The 16,229-nt window shown below is 46.2% G+C and overlaps 1 protein-coding gene across 1 annotated transcript; it reads right to left on the bottom strand.

The window, feature by feature from the left end:
• Positions 1-1,237: 1,237 nt before the first annotated feature.
• On the bottom strand, positions 1,238-11,947 carry RANGRF (RAN guanine nucleotide release factor). Its single transcript, XM_073622967.1, has 5 exons — positions 11,469-11,947; positions 10,193-10,309; positions 6,043-6,199; positions 2,826-2,920; positions 1,238-2,695 (listed from the first exon to the last, which is right to left on the bottom strand). Exons 1-5 carry the CDS (start codon positions 11,546-11,548, stop codon positions 2,575-2,577), a joined length of 570 nt encoding a protein of 189 aa, XP_073479068.1. The 5' UTR covers positions 11,549-11,947; the 3' UTR covers positions 1,238-2,574.
• Between the last annotated feature and the right edge of the window lie 4,282 nt (positions 11,948-16,229).

Genomic DNA, 16,229 nt, shown 5'->3' on the forward strand with positions numbered 1-16,229 from the left:
GTCCATACATACAGAAGAAGACATACTGAGAATTACACCCGGCATACAGGACAAGAGAAGTAGTACTGTGCAGAGTCCATACACACAGAATAAGAACAGATACTGAGAATTACACCCGGCATACAGGACAAGAGAAGTAGTATTGTGCAGAGTCCATACACACAGAATAAGAACAAATACTGAGAATTACACCCGGCATACAGGATAAGAAAAGTGGCTCTGTGCAGAGTCCATACATACAGAAGAAGAGATACTGAGAATTACACCCGGCATACAGGACAAGAGAAGTAGTACTGTGCAGAGCTCATACTGACAGAATAGGAACAGTCTCTGGGATTGTGGGGATCAGTCTGAAAACTAAAAAGATCCACGGAGGCACCCACAAGGTTCCCGCTCCTCAGCACTGTTATGACCTCAGAAATATTCAGGTGACATTCACTTATAATTACTAAAAATCTGCAGACTTATAAAAGATTTGCATCTGTTCTCTGTTTAGTGTTAATCAAAGGTCGGGAAGAGAGGTCCAATTCACTCTGACATTTGTCACCTTGTCAGCTGCTGGAGCTCCATGCAGATAATACGCAATGAAGTTGATTTACTAAAACTGGAGAGTGTAAAATCTGGTGTAGCTGTGCATGGTAGCCAATCAGCTTCTAACTTCAGCTTGTTCAGTTAAAGCTTGGACAATAACATGTCAATTCGCAGCCTATTGCCGACAACCCCACACCATAATCCTCCCTCCACCAAATGATTTGGACCAGTGCACAAAGAAAGGTCCATAGAGACATGGATAAGCCAGTTTGGGGTGGAGGAACTTGACTGGCCTGCACAGAGTCCTGACCTCAACCCGATAGAATACCTTTGGGATGAATTAGAGTGGAGACTGCGAGCCAGGCCTACTCGTCCACATCAGTGCCTGACCTCACAAATGCGCTTATGGAAGAATGATCAAACATTCCCATAGACACACTCCTAAACCTTGTGGACAGCCTTCCCAGAAGAGTTGAAGCTGTTATAGCTGCAAAGGGTGGGCCAACTCAATATTGAACCCTACGGACTAAGACTGGGATGTCATTAAAGTTCATGTGTGTGTGTAAAGGCAGGTGTCACAATACTTTTTGTAATATAGTGTATGTAACAGTGCCCATGGTCAGCTAGTGTGTGTGTGTGTGTGTGTGTTCATTTTTTTCCTCATTAATGTACACACAGCACCCCATATTGACAGAAAAACACAGAATTGTTGACATTTTTGCAGATTTATTAAAAAAGAAAAACTGAAATATCACATGGTCCTAAGTATTCAGACCCTTTGCTGTGACACTCATATATATTTAACTCAGGTGCTGTCCATTTCTTCTGATCATCCTTGAGATGGTTCTACACTTTCATTTGAGTCCAGCTGTGTTTGATTATACTGATTGGACTTGATTAGGAAAGCCACACACCTGTCTATATAAGACCTTACAGCTCACAGTGCATGTCAGAGCAAATGAGAATCATGAGGTCAAAAGGAACTGCCTGAAGAGCTCAGAGACAGAATTGTGGCAAGGCACAGATCTGGCCAAGGTTACAAAAAAATTTCTGCTGCACTTGATCTCCCTGATGAAGACACGTGACCCTGTGTCGAACACGCGTAGGGGAGGGGCCAGGAAAAAAAAATGAACTCAAATAATTTTAGCAAATGGCTGCAATATAACAAAGAGTGAAAAATGTAAGGGGGTCTGAATACTTTCCTTCCCCACTGTATATCTATCTATCTAGATAGATATACATATCTCTCTCTATATATATATATCATAGGTCTGCGGAGCCTATTGCATTAGGGTGTGCACCCCAAAGTTCAAACACACATGAACGCCACCTGCTGTCACAGGAAGGGGGCTCTGATGGTAGGAAACAGTTGATTGAGAGCATATTGCATTACACCCTAAATACGGGTGTAACATGTTCCTAAAGTTAAACCTAGACTTTAATATAATGGGGGCATTTACACTGGCCACTGGTACCCCCAACCACCCACCTGGTGCTGCTCCTGGATAAATAATACTAATGCACATGGGGTGATTAGGGTGTGCCCAGGCACACCCTGTGCGCACGCCCATGAATATATATATATATATATATATATATATATACACACACACATACATATATACACACACACACACACATTATATATATATATATATATATACACATATATATACACACACACACACACACAGCTTGATGCTGTTATGCACTCTCAGGAGCTCAGAGACAGCATGAAGCCAGGCAGTTGATACAGCTCCAGCTGCAGGATCTCAGATGCCTCTGAGCTTCAGAGTCATCCTCGGCTATGTTGTCTCTGAGCTTCGACATGTGCACAAAGTATACAACAACACAGCCATGTATTTATTTATATTCATGTTCAGTACAGGCTCTGTTAATTGACACGGTTATGCACCCTCCAGGTACTGCAGGTAGCGGTGCTAAAATATCTATCCTGGGATGAAGTCCTAGTTATTGGTGGGACATTCTAACTAGGGATGAGAGAAGAAGCATCCCGGCTTCAACAGAGGAAGGTCCTTTAAGTCAGCCAAAGATGCCGGGATCATGTAGACAGAAACTGCACAGGAGGCGGTTGAAATCTTCCTGTGTCCATAGAGCAGAGGAGCTGTTCGATAATCCAGAAGAGGCACTACTGCTGGCCGGACTGAGAGGAGACAAGAGGGAGACTAGATTAATGAGAGTAACATCTGTACATTGCATTGTAATGTCTACAGTCTGTATCACCCTGCAGGAGGAGGACAGACTCATAGCCCCCTTCTGTCTATATTACTTACTCTATAGCTGCAGGATCATTGAATGTCACCAGGAGGTCTGTAGAATATTGTGGCATTCTGAACAAAGCCATGTATATGGTGACCGTGTTCTGAGCCTGAGGAGAGAGAACAAACAATAATGCATATTTGTCAAGCAGGACAACATGATACATGACACACTGAATGTATAAAAGCAAACATGGCATGCTGGGAGTTGTAGTGGTCCCAGGTATATAGAGTAACCCCAGCAGAAAATGCACACCTGGCTTCCTTTGGAAACACCAATCCTGAGCTGTGGTTTTTGTACAGTACTGTGCAAAATTGTGGGAAGGAGTGAAGAAATGCTGTAAAGTAAGAATGCTTTCAAAAATATGTATTTCAATTGTACATTTTTATCAATTTACAAAAATGCAAAGTAAACTGACAGATGAAAAGCCCAAATCAACATTTGGTGCGACTACCCTTTGGCTTCAAACCAGCATCAATTCTTACACTTGCACAAAGTCAGGGATTTTATAGGATTGAAGTCAGGGGTATGATTAAAGTATACCAAGCAGGTGCTAATGATCATCAATTTCGTATGTAGGTTGAAACACAATCATTACCTTTAACAGAAACAGCTGTGTAGGAGGCTTAAAACTGGGTGAGGAACAGCCAAACTCTGCTACTAAGGTGAGGTTGTGGAAGACAGTTTCATGTCTCAGGTCATACACCATTGCAAGACGGAGCACAGCAACAAGACACAAGGGGGTATACTGCATCAGCAATGTCTCTACCAGGCAAACATTTCAAAGCAGATTGGGGGGTTCAAGATGTGCTGTTTAAGCTCTTTTAAAGAAGCACAAAGAAACTGGAAATGTTGAGGACCGTAAACGCAGTGGTTGGCCAAGGAAACTTAATGCAGCAGATGAAAGACACATCATGCTTACCTCTCTTCCACATCAGAAGATGTCCAGCAGTGCTATCAGCACAGAACTGGTGGAAACCAGTGGGACCCAGGTACACCCATCTTATGTTCTGGAGAAGTCTGGCCAGAAGTGGTCTTCATGGAAGAATTGGAGCCAAAAAGTCACCATACCTCCAACGTGGAAACAAGGCTAAGTGACTCAAGTATGCCGAAAAACGTAGGAACTGGGGTGCAGGAAAATTGTAGCAGGAGCTCTGCACTGATGGGTCGAAGCATAAAATATTTGGCTGTAGCGGGAGGCAGTTTGTTGGTGAAGGGCTGGAGAGCACTACAATAATGAATGTCTGCAGGAAACAGAGAAGCATGGTGGAGGTTCCCTGCAAGTTTGGGGCTGCATTTCAACAAATGGGGTTGGAGATTTGGTCAGAATCAATAGTCTCCTTACTGCTGAGGAATACAGGCCCAATACTTATCCATCATGCAGTACCATCTGTGTGATTGGCTTCAAATTTATTCTGACAACGTCCCCAAACATACAGCCAATGTCATTAAGAACTATCTTCAGTGTAAAGAAGAACAAGGTGTCCTGGAAGTGATGATTTGGCCTCCAAAGAGCCCTGATCTCAACATCATGGAGTCTGTCTGTGATTACATGAAGACAGAGAAAGATTTGAGGCAGCCGACATCCACAGATCTGTGGTTAGTTCTCCAAGAGGTTTGGAACAACCTACCTGCTGAGTTTCTTCAAAAACCGTATGCAAGTGTACCTAGAAGGATAGATGGCCTTTTGCAGCATAGCTTACATGAAGACCACTTCTGGCCAGATTTCTCCGGACATTAGATGGGTTTACCTGGGTCCCACTGGTTTCCACCAGTTCTGATGGCACTGCTGGACATCTTCCAACATGGAAGGGAAGTAAGCATGATGTGTCTTTCATCTGCTGCAGTTTCCTTGGCCGACCACTGCGTCTATGCTCCTCAAAGTTGCCCAACAAATAGTGTCCTCAATGCTAAAAAAATACAGGCAGATACTTATCCATCATGTCATACCATCAGGGAGGCGTGTGATTGGCTCCAGATTTATTCTGCAGCAGAACAACCCCAGACATACAGCGAATGTCATTAGGAACTATCTTAGCCAATGTCATTAGGAACTATCTTCAGTGTAAAGAAGAACAAGGAGTCCTGGAAGTGATGGTTTAGCCTCCAAAGAGCCCTGATACATGAAGACAGAGAAAGATTTGAGGCAGCCGACATCCACAGAAGATCTGTGGTTAGTTCTCCAGGAGGTTTGGAACAACCTACCTGCTGAGTTTCTTCAAAAAACGTATGCAAGTGTACCTAGAAGGATAGATGGCTTTTTGTAGCATGGCTTACATAAGAACCACTTCTGGCCAGATTTCTTCGGACATTAGATGGGTTTACCTCTGGTTTCCACCAGTTCTGATGGCACTGACGGACATCCTCCAACATGGAAGGGAAGTAAGTATGATGTGTCTTTTATCTGCTGCATTTTCCTTGGCCAACCACTGCGTCTATGCTCCTCAAAATTGCCCAATAAATAGTGTCCTCAATGCTAAAAAATACAGGCAGATACTTATCCATCATGTCATACCATCAGGGAGGTGCGCAATTGGCTCCAGATTTATTCTGCAGAAGAACAACCCCAAACATACAGCCAATGTCATTAGGAACTATCTTCAGTGTAAAGAAGAACAAGGTGTCCTGGAAGTGATGGTTTGGCCTCCAAAGAGCCCTGATCTCAACATCATGGAGTCTGTCTGGGATTACATGAAAACAGAGAAAGATTTGAGGCAGCCGACATCCACAGAAGATCTGTGGTTAGTTCTCCAAGATGTTTGGAACAACCAACCTGCCAAGTTCCTTCAAAAACTGTATAGGCAATTGTATCTAGGATTTATGCTGGTTTGAAGGAAAAGGGTGGTCACACCCTTGATTTGATTTGGATTTGTCTTCTGTTCATTTACTTTCCATTTTGCTAATTAATCAAAATAAACTATTAAACACTTCTACACGCATTCTTCATTTACAGCATTTTTTCACACCTGCCTAAAATTTTTGCACAGTACTGTACTTTGGAGTCTCACTCCTTCTCCTGCAATAATATGAATCATTCCACATGAATGTCCTCAGCAGACGAATAGAGCTGCAAATTCTTTTACCAAGTCTCACTGACAAAGCCACCAAGAGGCATAGGAAGCCATGGAGTCATTTTCTGCAGAGAGGAATCTGGGACGGGCTGAAGAACTTGCACTCATCTGTGCAATGCGTCACTAATGACCAGAGGGATCGGAAATGGCCCGGAATTACCTGTTCATTGAATTTGGAGACGAGCTGATGTCCGGTGAGTGCCCAGGCGCTGGAGCAGCTGCTGAGAGAGAGTTGTGCCAGTGGGAGGGGCTCAACGCTGATAATCTCCGCCTTTCCCTGGGCATCATTGCTGGTGGCGACATCTTCAAAGTGGTACCTACCTCAGAGACAAGAGAGGAATCATTGGCGTCAGTGGGAACTTATCTGAGAGGCAAAAATTGCTCATTGCCTGAGGAACCCCTAGCAACCTCTGGAGGAACCCTGGTTGGGAAACCCTGAGTTAGGAGGTAGAGCTCTCCAGAGCTTACACAGAGAGCAAAGGTCCCTCTCTTCAAGCATGCTGGCAAAATGCCTTCTTTTTTTTTTCCTAACCACTTTACGCCCGGCCTATAGACAAATGATGGCCAGGTGGGGTGGCTTTCCCATCCTGACTCAACGTCATATGACGTCCTGTCAGGAAGCACAGATCGTGGGGGCCGCACTCTGTCACCGGCCATGTCCGCGGGACACAGCCGATGACTTTTCAGAGTACCAGCTCGCTGCCGGTACCATGTGACCGTTGTGACCAATCACAGCAGGTCACATGAATTTGCAAATGTGTGCAGACTAAACCCCTGTTTTAACGCATATTGTTAGGTTGATTCGGTTGTCAGCAGGCTGGTCGGTGAGTAAGCTTGGATCTTGGCCTAGTTTATATCATATGCTGCCTTCCAATGCTGCTTACTGCAATGGCCAGTTATAGGTGGGGCAGTGGACACCTTTTTTTCATGACACCTTTATTTCGTGCCATCCATTGTGTAGAATTGTGTTGCTGGCTACTTTGATCACATGGTACAGACTGGGCCATTCACAGCCCATCTGTACCATGTGATAAGCTTTGGCCAATCACAGCTAATCACAACAAACTGAATGATTTATATATATATATATATATATATATATATATATATATATATATATATATATATATATATATATACACACACACACACACACACACATATATATATATATATATATAAAAAATACTTTTTTTTCTCGTACTGTCACCATTCAGTGTCCCTGATCACCGCCACAACAGTTATATGATGACGCTGTACTGTATTGGTGGTGACAGTATGTTAAAAAAAAAAAAAAAAAATTGAAAAAATTCTTTTTTTTTCATTTCATTTTCCAAAAAATTCTGGCAAAAAAAATGAAAAACCCGCCATGCCTCTTACTAAAATACCTTGGACTGTCTACATGTCAAAAAGGGGTCATTTGGGCGATATTTGTACCGCCCCGGTGTTTTTGGGCCTCAAGAAGTGAGATGGGCCGTCAGCACATCAGGATTGCTCAATTTTGAGGTATATATCCCATAGTTTGTGGACTCTATAGCTTTCCAACAGACTAAATAATATACACTGATTTGGGTTATTTTCACCAAAGAAATGTAGCAGAATAAATTTTGGGTTAAATTTAAGATTTATTTATTTTAGGGTTACATCGATACCAAGCATTTGCATAAGTACTTGTACTCGTGCAAAGGCTCCGATGCTTCACCCGATACCTGAGCAGCCTCAGACATGATTGGTGTGGCAGTTGGGGTGGGGGAGTTACAAGCACCAATCTCCCTGTATACATTTTCTGACAGCTCCTCCTCCCCCTCCTATGGCTGTCAGGGAGATCGGTGCTTGTAACTGCCGCACCAATCACCCCTGTGTCCTCCTCCGAGTCCCCCTCTGTGCTCTCCGGGTCTCTGTGTCCTCCTCCGAGTCCCCCTCTGTGCCCCCCGGGTCTCTGTGTCCTCCTCCGAGTCCCCCTCTGTGCCCCCCGGGTCTCTGTGTCCTCCTCCGAGTCCCCCTCTGTGCCCCCCGGGTCTCTGTGTCCTCCTCCGAGTCCCCCTCTGTGCTCCCCGGGTCTCTGTGTCCTCCTCCGAGTCCCCCTCTGTGCTCCCCGGGTCTCTGTGTCCTCCTCCGAGTCCCCCTCTGTGCTCCCCGGGTCTCTGTGTCCTCCTCCGAGTCCCCCTCTGTGCTCCCCGGGTCTCTGTGTCCTCCTCCGAGTCCCCCTCTGTGCTCCCCGGGTCTCTGTGTCCTCCTCCGAGTCCCCCTCTTCGCTCCCCGGGTCTCTGTGTCCTCCTCCGAGTCCCCCTCTTCGCTCCCCGGGTCTCTGTGTCCTCCTCCGAGTCCCCCTCTGTGCTCCCCGGGTCTCTGTTTCCTCCTCCGAGTCCCCCTCTGTGCTCCCCGGGTCTCTGTGTCCTCCTCCGAGTCCCCCTCTGTGTCCTCCTCCGAGTCCCCCTCTGTGCACCCCGGGTCTCTGTGTCCTCCTCCGAGTCCCCCTCTGTGTCCTCCTCCGAGTCCCCCTCTGTGTCCTCCTCCGAGTCCCCCTCTGTGCACCCCGGGTCTCTGTGTCCTCCTCCGAGTCCCCCTCTGTGTCCTCCTCCGAGTCCCCCTCTGTGCACCCCGGGTCTCTGTGTCCTCCTCCGAGTCCCCCTCTGTGTCCTCCTCCGAGTCCCCCTCTGTGCACCCCGGGTCTCTGTGTCCTCCTCCGAGTCCCCCTCTGTGTCCTCCTCCGAGTCCCCCTCTGTGTCCTCCTCCGAGTCCCCCTCTGTGTCCTCCTCCGAGTCCCCCTCTGTGTCCTCCTCCGAGTCCCCCTCTGTGCACCCCGGGTCTCTGTGTCCTCCTCCGAGTCCCCCTCTGTGCTCCCTGGGTTTCTGTGTCCTCCTCCGAGTCCCCCTCTGTGCTCCCCGGGTCTCTATGTCCTGCTACGGGTCCCCCTCTGTTCTCCCTGTGTCCTCCTCCAGGTCCCCCTGTGTCCTCCCCAGCTCTCTGGCTCCTCCTCCAGTTCGCCTCGGTCCTGGATCTGTCAGGATGGAGAGCGGAGGAAGGAGCCGGTAAATCTGTCATTTACTGGCTCCTTCTTTTTCTGAATGCACAGAGTCAGTGATCACTGACTGTCTATCCCTAACTGAGCATCATAACCTGTGTTTACAATGCTTTGGTTTATGAATGGAGAGGAGCCGCTGTCTCCTGTCCATTCATCTCCAGTGCAGCTGAGGCTGCAGAGAAAGGGACTGAGGAATCTGTGTCCTCACTCCCTTTCCCTGTCTCAAAGGGGAGATATCAGCGGTCTACTTAGACCGCTGATATCTCACCAAAGCCCCCCCCCCCCCCCCCCCTCCAACAAGGCTGATAAAAAGAAAAAAAAATAATTAAAAAGAGAAAAAAAATTAATAAATATTTAAAAGTTAAATTGTAAAAAAAAAAAAAAAAAAAAAAAAAAAAAAAAACACCACAGGCACCATCCACTGCCCCCCCCCCCCCCCCCCAAAAAAAGAAAGCATTGTAAACAAAAAAAATACACACAAAAAAAATTTTAAAATTATAAAGAAAAATAAAATAAATTAAAATAAAAAAACTACTGACACTGCTGAATATTAGTGCCACTGTCACATGACAACAAAAAAAATGTATCAGTATCAGTGAGTACTTACAAAAAAAGTATCTGTACTTGTACTTGGTCTTAAAAAAGTGGTATCGGTGCAACCCTAATTTATTTGCAAAATTTTATAATGGAAACTAAAAAAAAAAAAAACATTTTTTTTCTCAAAATTCTCTTTTTTTTTTCATTTATTAAGCAAAAAATAACCCCAGTGGTGATTAAATACCACCAAAAGAAAGCTCTATTTGTGTGAACAAAATGATAAAAAGTTTGTATGGGTACAGTGTAGCATGGCCGCGCAATTGTCATTCAAAGTGCGACAGCGCTGAAAGCTGAAAATTAGCCTGGGCGGGAAGAGGGTAAATGTGCCTGGCATAGAAGGGGTTAAGGAATGCACCTGGAATCTTTTTAGCTGATTACAACTAATAGTTCAGTAGGACAAGATATGAAAGACTAAGGATGAGCTCCGGTGTGTTCGCACAGCCCATGTGCAGAGCCCGCCAAGAAGTCGGCACTGCGGAGCGCTAATCACAAGCAGTGAGACATTGTCCTGATGTGCGGCTGCAGAGATCGGGAAATGTCTCACTGCCTGTGATTAGCGCAGCGCATTGCCGACTTCTTGGCGGGCTCTGCACGTGGGCTGTGCGAACACGCCGGAGCTCATCCTTATCAAAGAGTAGGTAGAGAGTCCCCAGGAATAGAGCAGCTCCAAGGAAAGGGGGACTATTACCGTGCAGCATCGGGGTCCGTCATACCGCCCTGATACTCCAGAAGCTCCACAATGATACTCTGATCTGTGTGCTGATTGGCGAACACCTCCTGATTGTCGGGGATCTCCCGCAGGTCACTGGTGGGAAAATAACAGGAGTGAGGCACAAGAGCTTACAATCGCTGGCTCTGCAGATATTGACTGTCAATAGTGTGAGGTTTAGAGGGAAATGAGAAGGGGCTTGGATCATTTGGGTTTTTTTCTTGAAAGTCAGCAAACTACAGTTGTAGATCAAATCTATGCCCCCATAGTGCCCTCTGCCTCCATAGTGCCCTCATAGTGTAATCTGCCCCCATAGTGCCCTCTGCTCTCATACTGCCGTTTGCCCCCATAATGTCCTCTGCCCCCATAGTGCCCTCTGCCCCCCCCCCCCCAGTGTAATCTGCCCCCATAGTGCCCCCTGCTCTCATACTGCCGTTTGCCCCCATAGTGCCCTCTGCCCCCCCCCAGTGTATTCTGCCCCCATAGTGCCCCCTGCTCTCATACTGCCGTTTGCCCCCATAGTGCCCTCTGCCCCCCCCCCCAGTGTAATCTGCCCCCATAGTGCCCTCTGCTCTCATACTGCCGTTTGCCCCCATAGTGCCCTCTGCCCCCCCCCCCCCCCAGTGTAATCTGCCCCCATAGTGCCCCCTGCTCTCATACTGCCGTTTGCCCCCATAGTGCCCTCTGCCCCCCCCCAGTGTAATCTGCCCCCCATAGTGCCCCCTGCTCTCATACTGCCGTTTGCCCCCATAGTGCCCTCTGCCCCCATAGTGTCCTCTGCCCCCCATAGTGTAATCTGCCCCAATAGTGCCCTCTGCTCTATACAATGTGACTCCCTCCCCCAGTCAGTCTATACAGAGGATCTACAATGTGACCCCCCTCCCCCAGTCAGTCTATACAGAGAATCTACAATGTGACCCCCCTCCCCCAGTCAGTCTATACAGAGAATCTACAATGTGACTCCCTCCCCCAGTCAGTCTAAATAAAGGATCTACAATGCGACTCCCTCCCCCAGTCAGTCTAAATAAAGGATCTACAATGTGACCCCCCTCCCCCAGTCAGTCTATACAGAGGATCTACAATGTGACTCCCTCCCCCTTAATCAATCTATATAGAGGATCTACAATGTGACTCCCTCCCCCAGTCAGTCTATATAGAGGATCTACAATGCGACTCCCTCCCCCAGTCTATATAGAGGATCTACAATGTGACCCCCACCCTTTCTATATAGAGGATCTACAATGCCCCTCCTCACCTGACATCTTGTATTGATGGGGGGAGGAGTGCAGAGAAGGCTCCTCCAAACAGAGGACGTTCTATAGCTGAGCCTTCCATAGCAGAGAACTGATAACTCCCAGCATGCACCGCCCCACTCACTCCACATGCACTCTCCGCTTCCCAACTACAACTCCCAGCATGCACTGGGAAGTTCTTCCTCTACTTAATAAGCTCTTCAAAACAGAGGCCAAGCTTTATATTCTTTTTCTGACTGCAGAGAAATACACGTCTGTAGTCTCGTTCATTAGTTTTAGTTCGCTGAAGAAAATCCCTCAGATCAGGCCGATGACCGTGTGAGGGGAGTGCGCATGCGCAATACGACCGAAGGCCTCCCGATTCTGAGAAACAAGAAATAATCCCTTCAGCGGTCACTGCTCGGAGATTACAACGGGACGCGATGATGGATTTGAGAGAGCTGCAATAACAACTGCTGGCAGGGACATCTTTGAAGCCAAGCGCGGCCATTTTGTCTATGGGCAGGAAGTGACCATCTTCCGGTTCATGGCGGGAAATGAGCTCTTTTAAATGTATTGTAATTTATGTCGGGGAACAGAACGTTTTATTTTTTTGTTTTATGTACATGACGTTCTGTCAGTGACGTAATTGAAGAGAGTGTCGGCCATATTATTTACGGGCAGGACATGAGCACCCACAACAATGGGCAGTCACTAGATTTTTTCTTTTTTTTTTTTGTAATGTAGGTCAAATAAATTTGTAAATAAAGAACATTATCTGTTTTCTTTAGACAGAATGTGAAAACCTGGCAGTGAATTAAAGTGTAAACTTAAGCCACAACTTTGTTTTATTTTTGAACAGAGTGGGCATGGATTAGAACCTCTGCCAGGTTTTACCTACATTCTAGGCGCACATGGAGAGATTCCTTCACACCTGGTCTCCCATAGAGAGATTCCTCCACACTTGGTCCCCCATGGAGAGATTCCTTAACTTCCTGTCTCCCATGGAAAGATTCTTTTAATTCCAGTTCTCCCATGGAAAGATTCCTTTAATTCCAGACTCCCATGGAAAGATTCCTTTAATTCCAGACTCCCATGGAAAGATTCCTTTAATTCCAGACTCCCATGGAAAGATTCCTTTAATTCCAGACTCCCATGGAAAGATTCCTTTAATTCCAGACTCCCATGGAAAGATTCCTTTAATTCCAGTTCTCCCATGGAAAGATTCCTTTATTTCCAGACTCCCATGGAGAGATTCCTTCAGTTCCCAAATCTCAGGGTGAGATTCCTTCACATCCTGTCTCCCATGGATAGATTCTTTGAATTCCAGACTCACATGGAGAGATTCCTTCACATCCTGTCTCCCATGAAAAGATTCCTTTAATTCCAGACTCCCATGGAGTGATGCCTTCACGTCCTGTCTCCCATGGAGAGATTCCTTCACTTCCTTTCTCCAATGGAGAGATTCCTTCACACCTGGTCTCCCATAGAGAGATTCCTTCACATCCTGTCTACCAAGGAGAGATTCCTTTAATTCCAGACTCCCATGGAGAGATTCCTTCACACTCTGTCTCCCATGGAGAGATTCCTTCACATCCTGTCTCCCATGGAGAGATTTCTTTTACTCCAGACTCCCATGGAGAGATTCCTTCATTTCCTGTCTCCCATGAGAGATTCCTTAAATTCCAGACTCTCATGGAGAGATTCCCTCACATCCTGTCTCCCATGGAGAGATTCCTTAAATTCCAGACTCCCATGGAGTGATTCCTTCACATTCTGTCTCCCACTGAGAGATTCCTTCAATTCCCAACTCTCATGGAAAGATTCATTCACACCTGGTCTCCCATGGAGAGATTCCTTCAATTCTAGACTCCCATGGATTCCTTCACTTCCTGTTTACCATGGAGAGATTCCTTCAATTCCAGACTCCCATGGAGAGATTCATTTACATCCAGTCTCCCATGGAAAGATTCCTTTAATTCCAGACTACTATGGAAAGATTCCTTTAATTCCAGACTCCCATGAAGAGATTTCTTCACATCCTGTCTCCCATGGAGAGATTCCTTCACATCTTGTCTTCAATGGAGAGATTCCTTCACATCCTGTCTCCCATGGAGAGATTCTGCCATTTCCTGTCTCCCATGGAGAGATTTCTTCACATCATGTCTTCCATGGAGAGATTCCTCCACTTCCTGTCTCCCATGGAGAGATTCATTCAATTCCCAACTCTCACGGAGAGATGCCTTTAATTCTTGTCTCCCATGTAGAGATTCCTTCACATCATGCCTCCCATGGAGAGATTCCTTCACATTCTATCTCCCACTGAGAGATTCCTTTAATTCCCAAATCTCATGGTGAGATTCCTTCACATCCTGTCTCCCATGGAGAGATTCCTTAAATTCCAAACTCCCATGGAGAGATTCCTTCATATTCTGTCTCCCACTGAGAGATTCAGTCAATTCCCAACTCTCATGGAGAGATTCCTTCACACCTAGTCTCCCATGGAGAGATTCCTTCACATCCTGTCTCCCATGTAGAGATTCCTTCACATCCTGTCTCCCATGTAGAGATTCCTTCAATTCTAGACTCCCATGGATTCCTTCACTTCCTGTCTCCCATGGAGAGATTCCTTCAATTCCAGACTCCCATGGAGAGATTCCTTTACATCCTGTCTCCCATGGAAAGATTCCTTTAATTCCAGACTCCCATGGAGAGATTCCCTCACTTCCTGTCTCCCATGGAGAGATCCCTTCACTTCCTGTCTCCAATGGAGAGATTCCTTCACATCCTGTCTCCCATGGAGAGATTCCGCCACTTCCTGTCTCCCATGGAGAGATTCATTCACATCCTGTCTTCCATGGAGAGATTCCTCCACTTCCTGCCTCCCATTGAGAGATTCCTTTAATTCCCAACTCTCACGGAGCTGCCTTTAATTCTTGTCTCCCATGGAGAGATTCCTTCACATCATGTCTCCCATGGAGAGATTCCTTCACATCATGTCTCCTAAGGATAGATTCCTTCACATTCTATCTCCCACTGAGAGAATCCTTCAATTCCCAAATCTCATGGTGAGATTCCTTCACATCCTGTCTCCCATGGAGAGATTCCTTAAATTCCAAACTCCCATGGAGAGATTCCTTCACATTCTGTCTCCCACTGAGAGATTCCTTTAATTCCCAAATCTCATGGTGAGATTCCTTCACATCCTGTCTCCCATGGAGAGATTCCTTAAATTCCAGACTCCCATGGAGAGATTCCTTCACATTCTGTCTCCCACTGAGAGATTCCTTCAATTCCCAACTCTCATGGAGAGATTCCTCCACACCTTTTCTCCCATGGAGAGATTCCTTCACATTCTGTCTCCCATGGAGAGATTCCTTAAATTCCAGACTCCCATGGAGAGATTCCTTCACATTCTGTCTCCCACTGATAGATTCCTTCAATTCCCAACTCTCACTGAAAGATTCCTTCACACCTGGTTTCCCATGGAGAGATTCATTTGCATCCTGTCTCCCATGTAGAGATTCCTTCAATTCTAGATTCCCATGGATTCCTTCACTTCCTGTCTCCCATGGAGAGATTCCTTCAATTCCAGACTCCCATGGAGAGATTCCTTCACTTCCTGTATCCCATGCAAATATTCCTTCACTTCCTGTCTCCCATGGAGAGATTCCTTCATACCTGGTCTCCCATGGAGAGATTCCCTCACATCCTGTCTCCCATGGAGAGATTCCTTTAATTCCAGACTCACATGGAGAGATTCCTTCATATCATGTCTCCCATGGAGAGATTCCTTCAATTCAAGACTCCCATGGAGAGATTCCTTCACACCCTATCTCCCATGGAGAGATTTCTTCACATCCTGTCTCCCATGGAGAGATTCATTCACATCCTGTCTTCCATGGAAAGATTCCTTTAATTCCAGACTCCCATGGAGAGATTCCTTCACTTCCTGTCTCCCATGGAGAGATTCCTTCAATTCCAGACTCCCATGGAGAGATTCCTTCACTTCCTGTATCCCATGCAAATATTCCTTCACTTCCTGTCTCCCATGGAGAGATTCCTTCAATTCCAGACTCCCATGGAGAGACTCCTTTACACCCTGTCTCCCATGGAGAGATTTCTTCACATCTTGTCTCCCACTGAAAGATTCCTTCAATTCCAGACTCCCATGGAGAGATTCCTTCACTTCCTGTCTCCCGTGGAGAGATTCCTTCAATTCCAGACTCCCATGGAGAGATTCATTCACATTCTGTTTCTCATGGAGAGATTCCTTCAATTCCAGACTCCCACGGAGAGATTCCTTCACTTCCTATCTCCCATGGAGGATTCCTTCAATTCCAGACTCCCATTGAGAGATTCCTTCACATTCTGTCTCCCACTGAGAGATTCCTTCAATTCCCAACTCTCATGGAGAGATTCCTTCACACCTGGTCTCCAATGGAGAGATTCCTTCACACCTGGTCTCCAATGGAGAGATTCCTTCACATCCTGTCTCCCATGGAGAGATTCCTTCAATTCCAGACTCCCATGGAGAGATTCCTTCAATTCCAGACTCCCATGGAGAGATTTCTTCACATTCTGTCTCCCATGGAGAGATTCCTTCACATCCTGTCTCCCATGGAGAGATTCCTTCAATTCCAGACTCCCATGGAGAGATTCCTTCAATTCCAGACTCCCATGGAGAGATTTCTTTACATTCTGTCTCCCATGGAGAGGTTCCTTCACATCCTGTCTTCCATGGAAAGATTCCTTTAATTCCAGACTCCCATGGAGAGATTCCT

This window comes from Aquarana catesbeiana, linkage group LG03 (genome assembly GCF_042186555.1).
Source record: "Aquarana catesbeiana isolate 2022-GZ linkage group LG03, ASM4218655v1, whole genome shotgun sequence".
NCBI lineage: Eukaryota > Metazoa > Chordata > Amphibia > Anura > Ranidae > Aquarana > Aquarana catesbeiana.